At 52.9% G+C, this 6,103-nt stretch overlaps 1 protein-coding gene across 1 annotated transcript in view; it reads right to left on the bottom strand.

The window, feature by feature from the left end:
• The window catches only part of ZNF212 (zinc finger protein 212), a 34,339-nt gene that overhangs the window by 4,775 nt on the left and 23,461 nt on the right, over positions 1-6,103 (bottom strand). The window contains exon 9 of the mRNA XM_012733846.1: positions 1,052-1,333. Within this exon, the coding sequence (XP_012589300.1) occupies positions 1,052-1,333 (282 nt within the window). The remainder of the gene's footprint in view (positions 1-1,051; positions 1,334-6,103) is intronic.

Here is a 6,103-nt window from a genome sequence, read left to right as displayed (position 1 = left end):
GGGGGACCCCGCACTGCGCTCCTGCTGAGGAGAGGAGAGGACAGGGAGGAAGCAAAGGCGACCAGAGCAGGCGGTGATCATCTGCCGAGTGGGGTAATCATCTGAGGGGTTCACTGCACTTCTCTCACTGTTCACTCAGCACAGAAGTCTGCCATGCAGCAGACTCTGGAACCCCTACACTGCCTCTCCTCTGGGGTGCCCATTTCCACAGAGACGCAGGCACACAGGAGCCTGACCCCGCTGCCAGGTTAAAGTCGGGGAGCAGAGGTGGGGGGAGCCAAGGGCATGGTATCAGTGCTGCTTCGCTACAGTGCTGTGAGCAGAAGCCCCGCTTCCTGGCACAGTCCAGCTCCCCCTGACCAGGGCAAGGTGAGGCCGGACCCCATGGTCAGAAACCCTGTCGGGTTTCTCCAAGACAAGCCCCCAGGGCTGGCCTCGGGGTGCAGTCTGCCCGCCGTTCCGCAGGGCGCCCCACTCACCAGGGTCCGGCCCCTGGGGGCCTCCTGCCTCTCTCTCGCTCCCCTCCTGGCCCCACGGGCCTTCGGGACAAGGCTGCTCTCCCCTCTCCATGCGGGCAAGGATATCCGGCTTGCAGATGGCATAATCTGGAGCAGAGGGGCACGGAGCGCTGCGTCAGGAACGGCACCTGCCGCCGGCCCTGCCCCCGCCCCTGCAGAGGCGCCCGCGGGAGCAGAGCCAACGCCAAGGAGTGGCGGCAGGAGGCGCCCCGCGCCTCACCCAGGGAGACCAGCGTCTCGTAGTTGCCGCGCATCACGTGCTTGTACAGCTCCTTCTGCCACTCGTCCAGGCTCCCCCACTCCTGCTCCGAGAAATACACGGCCACGTCATCGAAGGTCACGGGCACCTGGAACCACAAGCGTCAGGCGAGCTCACCCCCGCACCGCCAGGCGCGTCCCCGCCCCAGCCCCGTGCCCCGATCTACCCTGGGGGTCTCCCCCTTGCTGCCGGGGGGCAGCCGCAGGATCCAGAAGTTCCTGTTCCTCAGCAGGTTCTCCATGTTCTCCAGCCGGCGCTGCAGCAGCCCGTACTCCTGCAGCAGCGTCCCCAGCACGGCCCACTTGCCCTCCAGCTGGTTCCCGAACTCCGCGGCCGTCTTCTCGCAGTCGGCCAGCTTCTTCTCGGCCGTGCCCGTCCGCCCCTCCAGGCTCTGCAGCCGCGCGGCCTGGGCCTCCATCTTCTTCTCCACGGCCTGAACGGCAGCCACCACGGTCCAGAGGGAGATCTCTGTGGTCTGGAAATAGGAGCTTTTCTCTGTAGCGTGTGAGGGCAGCGTGGAAGGAGCCAGGGGGGGCGCACGGCGCTTCCTCCTGTGCTGAAACATCAGACAGGGCGTCAGCCAGCCGGCCTCCCTCCAAACATCAGGACGACACGCGGGCCCGTGTTTAGAGCCACCCAGTTTTTACTGCCTTTTTTCAAGGAAAATGCCTGTTAGTTTGTATTCTGATACTACGAGACAGTAAGGAAGTGCCGAAAACTAGCAAAAGAAAAAATGATGTCAAATGCACAACCCAGAAAGAAGCTGTTAGAACTCCAGCGTCCTTCCCATCAGCTTTTCTTGTCTTTCATTTCTTTTAAACAAAACTGAAGTCATGGTGCACATGTTTTGTCACCTGCTTTCACACTCAGCCTCAGGAAGGCTTTCCTGTGTCACTTCATTCTCTCAGCCAGTTTCTCTTTTTGACCCATGACAGAGACGTAATGACACGTGCCCCAGCGCCCACCTCTCACTGGACTTCACAGCCTATCACACCACCCTGCTGGAATCTTTCATCGGCACCTCAGACAAAGACAAAGCCCTTGGGGGGACCCCCAGGTCTTCCGCACTCACCCTGCCCAGAGTGACTGGGCCGACAGCTTACACTTCTCATGTCAGTGTCCCTGAGGGCAGGAAAGTCACTGTGGCCAAAACTCAAAATAATACGGTTTTCTCAAATTTATGTATGCATACAAGAACTGGGCACAGGCCAGAGGGGTGAGAGGATTCATCAGAGACGGTGGGGACCAGAAAAGGTGGGCTGACTGAGGTGCACTGAGGGGAGCAGCGGGGAGACAGGTGGGGTCCACTGCGCCCTCTGGGTCCCTCCCTGGCTGGGGATCGAACTCGTGCTTCGGTGGCTGCTGACAGCTTCACAGTGCTGACACTTAACCCCTTGTGCCATCAGGGAGGCCCCCTGTCTTAAGGTACTTGAAAGTATGGATTCTGTAACTTCTAGGGTAGCTGTTGAAAGACTGGAACTTGGTTCTGTAACTTAAAAATTAAACGGAGAAATAAGACAATAAGAAAAATATCTAAAGGAAGTCAAGAAAGAAAAAGATGGAGTAAATAGCACCAACAAGATAAAGAATAAAAGTAGATCAGCAATAAACATAAATAATTAAATACCTTAGTTAAAAAGTAAAGAAATGTCAGGGTATGGAAAACGCAGCTATGTGATTTCGTAGGTGTTGGCTATAAAAGACTGTGAAAACATGTACCCAGGCTACTACTAGCCAAAAGAAAATTGGCTTAGTTATGTTAATATTGCTAGAAATAGACAGTTGCTACTATCTCTGTAATGGTACAAGAGCCCTTTACTAGCTTACGTTTCTAATAATGTGTGCCTTATGACAAAGGTTCAAGTACGTAAAGAAAAATGGACTGAACTATATAGAAAATTCACTATCACAGGAGACTAACATAGCCTTAGTATTTTCTCAAGCAGAAACATAGTTTTTTAAAAAAAGGTTCATTTCCTTATGCACACAAGAACTAGGGTAAGGCCAGAAGCACGGGGCTATTCAGTAAAGTAATGCCTAGGCAATATGGTTAGGTACTTGGGCACTTGAAAATTATCTAGAAAGGCCAAGAAGTTGAAATTTCAATTTCACGGGCATTTGAATTACTTTCATCATGACAGGTAATTCACAGAAGAGAAGAAGGAACTTGGTTAACTAGCTTTCAGTGTCATCACTATGTGGAAGAGTTGAGGTTATTCCTCTGTTCAGATCTCACCCACCTTCCCGATCTGACAAGCAACAGAGAACCAGGAAGGAGCAGGCTCCCAAGCACTGGAGACCCGAGCACAGAGCACATGACGAAAGAACTTTGTTCAGTAACCTGACATTTTCTTTCATTCGTATTTATCTTTCACGTTAGGTTTTTCTTTAGATCTTTTGTAGGGGATGTTTAAGTTTGGGGCCCCATCTATGTATGGGCCCATGTATGGCGTATTTACGGATACACCCCACAAGGAACCAACTGAGTTGAGAAATGAGTGTCAAGGCCAAACTCAAGCATTCACGACTGTGCAGGTCACTCCTGTTGTCCCTTTTCTCCAGACCATGACCCTTGACCCAGCAGTTCTTCCAAAAGTATTTCCTCTCAGTGTCTCGGTCTCAGTGTCCTTCCCAGAAAAGTGACCTTGAGTAAAGTGCGTGCCCATGCTGCAGAATAGGGCACTGGGGGGTGGGTGCTGGGGCCCTGAGATGGACAGGCGGCTAACAGAGAGGCCCCAGAGCAGCAACGGGGATGATGTCTTGTGTGGTGGCTGCAGGCAGCTTCACAGCGCTGAGCTTTAACCCCTGCCCACCAGGGAGGCCCCTAGCGTCATTCTAGCTGTTGACAAAACTGGGTCCCCTCAGTCTTAAGGTAGTTCACCTGAAGGCAACTGACTATTAAGTGTCCACAGGTTTGTTTTTGTGTATCCTGATTGGGATCACTGGGTTTCTATGTATTAACATATTTTCTACGTGACCCCACCACTAAACATGCGTAATAAAACAAATATTCAACAGATGTGGTCTAAAGTACAGACTGCGTTTCCCTTCCGAAATTTCAATAGGCTTCTCTCTGAAACTTCGGTATCTAAATCTCTGAAGACAGCAATTTTGCTGTCCATTATTTCTTCTGGCTTTTCCTCACAGCTTTTCATTGCTTGATTGGTAACTGTTTTATGATGCACTCACTTCTCTTGAAATTTTACCTAAGATTTATTTGAACTCTTATCTCTCTCTCTCTCTTTTTAAAGATTTATCCACTTATGCACACAAGTGGATATGCCCCATGCCTCTCGGGCATAGACCAGAGGCCTGGGACTGAGAGGACCCATCAGAGACAAGGCAGGGAGCAGAACAGGCAGATCAACCAAAGCACTGCCAGGAAGAGCATTGGGGAGACAGGAGGGGTCTGCTGCGCCCTGCGGGTCACTCCCTGGCCGGGAACTGAACTCGTGCTGCAGCGGCCACCAACAGACCCCAACCTGGCGCCACTAGGGAGGCCCTAATCTCTTAAGAGTTCTTCCACTCGGTTTTTGGGTTCTAAGTATTCTTTACTAATATACATTATAAATATATTTGTGTTTTCTCCCAAAATTTTTAGTTGTTTTCATAAGAGTACCTCTTTGGCCGTATCTGGAAATGAGATTTGGATCTCATCTGAAGAGACAGAACAGAAAGGCACTCAAGGATGATGCAGTGACACACTAAGTTACTTAAACTCTAGGGCCCTCCCTGGTGACGCAAGGGGTTAAGGCGCGGCACTCCGAAGCTGTCTGTAGCACCTTCAGCAGTTCAATCCCCAGCCAGAGGGGTGACCCACATGGGGCAACAGACCTCTCCTGTCTCCCTGCTGCTCCCTCAGCAGTGTGTTTTCCTTCAATCTGCCTGTTCTGCTCCCCACTCTGTCTCTGCTGAATCCTCTCACCACCACCCCTGTACCTGTGGCCTGTACCTCAGTTCTGTGTGCATTAGTAAATATTTTCTAAAAACAGTTACTTAAGGGCCCTACCTAGAGGTGCAGCGGGTTAAAGCGCAGCACTAAGAAGCTAAAGCCACTTCAGCATGAGTTCGATCCCCCAGGGCGTGGCAGACCTCTCCTGGCCGGCTGGCTGCTCCCCTCAGCAGTGGACTTAAGCAGTCTGCCTCTTCTGCTCCCCACTCTTTCTCTGGTGAATCCTCTCACCGCCCCCACACCTCTGGCCTGTACCCCGGTTCTGTATGCACAAATAAATAAATCCTTAAAACAACAAAAAAAATTTACTTAGACTATAGCTCTGGCCTTTGGAGGACTTTCAAGACTTCCTCTAACAAGCCTGTTGAGGACATGCAGGTAACTGCACACTGGCCAGTCAGTAACTGTACACCACCTCTTCCTCCCCCCACACATCTGGATTTGCCGGATCAGCCCAGCTCAAGGGACTCGGCAGAGAGGTTAAGTGTAAACACGTGTGCGAGTCTCACTCATCAACTGTAACTGCCGGGAAAGCCAGCATTTGGGTTCTGTCTTCCATCTCTTCCCCTCTTAGTTCTTTCCACACCTACTCTCTAAGAAAACCAAATATGCGCCCTGCTCACAATCAAGGTTCACCTCACAATCTCCTTCGCCCTCAGTTCTCACAGAGATCTCACACGGCTCTGAAAGTGCTTCTGGGCCAAGAAATGCGGCGCTAAAACCCAACTAAATTTCACCGGCCCTTTACAGAGCAAATCCTCTTGTATTATCAAATTAACCTCGACTCCTGGATATCAGACGGCTGTATCGCATTCCGGAAGGAACCTTGGACCAGCCAGCAACTAATCCAACACGGCGAGCTCGCAGCTGAGGAACCGGAGTCCCGGCGGGGCTGGAGTTGCCTAAAAACCACTCCGCTGGAGAGCTGCGAGCGAGTCCGAGCGGAAACACCCATTCTCTGAGTCCTTACCCAGGCTCTCCCCCGCGCCAAGATCAGCATCTCCAAGTCCCTGGCTAAGTGGGGAGAACTGGGTGGCAGGGACAGGGCAGCTTCCCCGGAACCCCCGACTGCACCGCGAAAAAGCACCTGTCTCCAAGAAGAGCCAGCCGCCCTGCCTTCAGCCTGCAGCTGCGACCCCGGCCCCGAAGCCGGCAGCAGAAGGGTAGAAAGAGCGAGCAAAACGCCTCCCCCGTCAGGGAGCTGACCGGCCGGGGGTCCCCGCAGCGCCCGCGAGCTCACCCGCAGGCTGGGGCCCCAGGGTCTCCAGGCGGGCTACCTCTCCAGCCGGGAAACGGGGTCTCTGGCGCAACCGGGAGGACGCTTGGGACGCTCGCAAATCCAGGACAAGCCTCAGAGCTCCCCGGCGGAGACGC

This window comes from Condylura cristata, unplaced genomic scaffold (assembly GCF_000260355.1).
Source record: "Condylura cristata isolate star-nosed mole 26May11 unplaced genomic scaffold, ConCri1.0 scaffold00042, whole genome shotgun sequence".
Lineage (NCBI taxonomy): Eukaryota > Metazoa > Chordata > Mammalia > Eulipotyphla > Talpidae > Condylura > Condylura cristata.
This window is presented reverse-complemented; position numbering and strand designations above follow the sequence as displayed.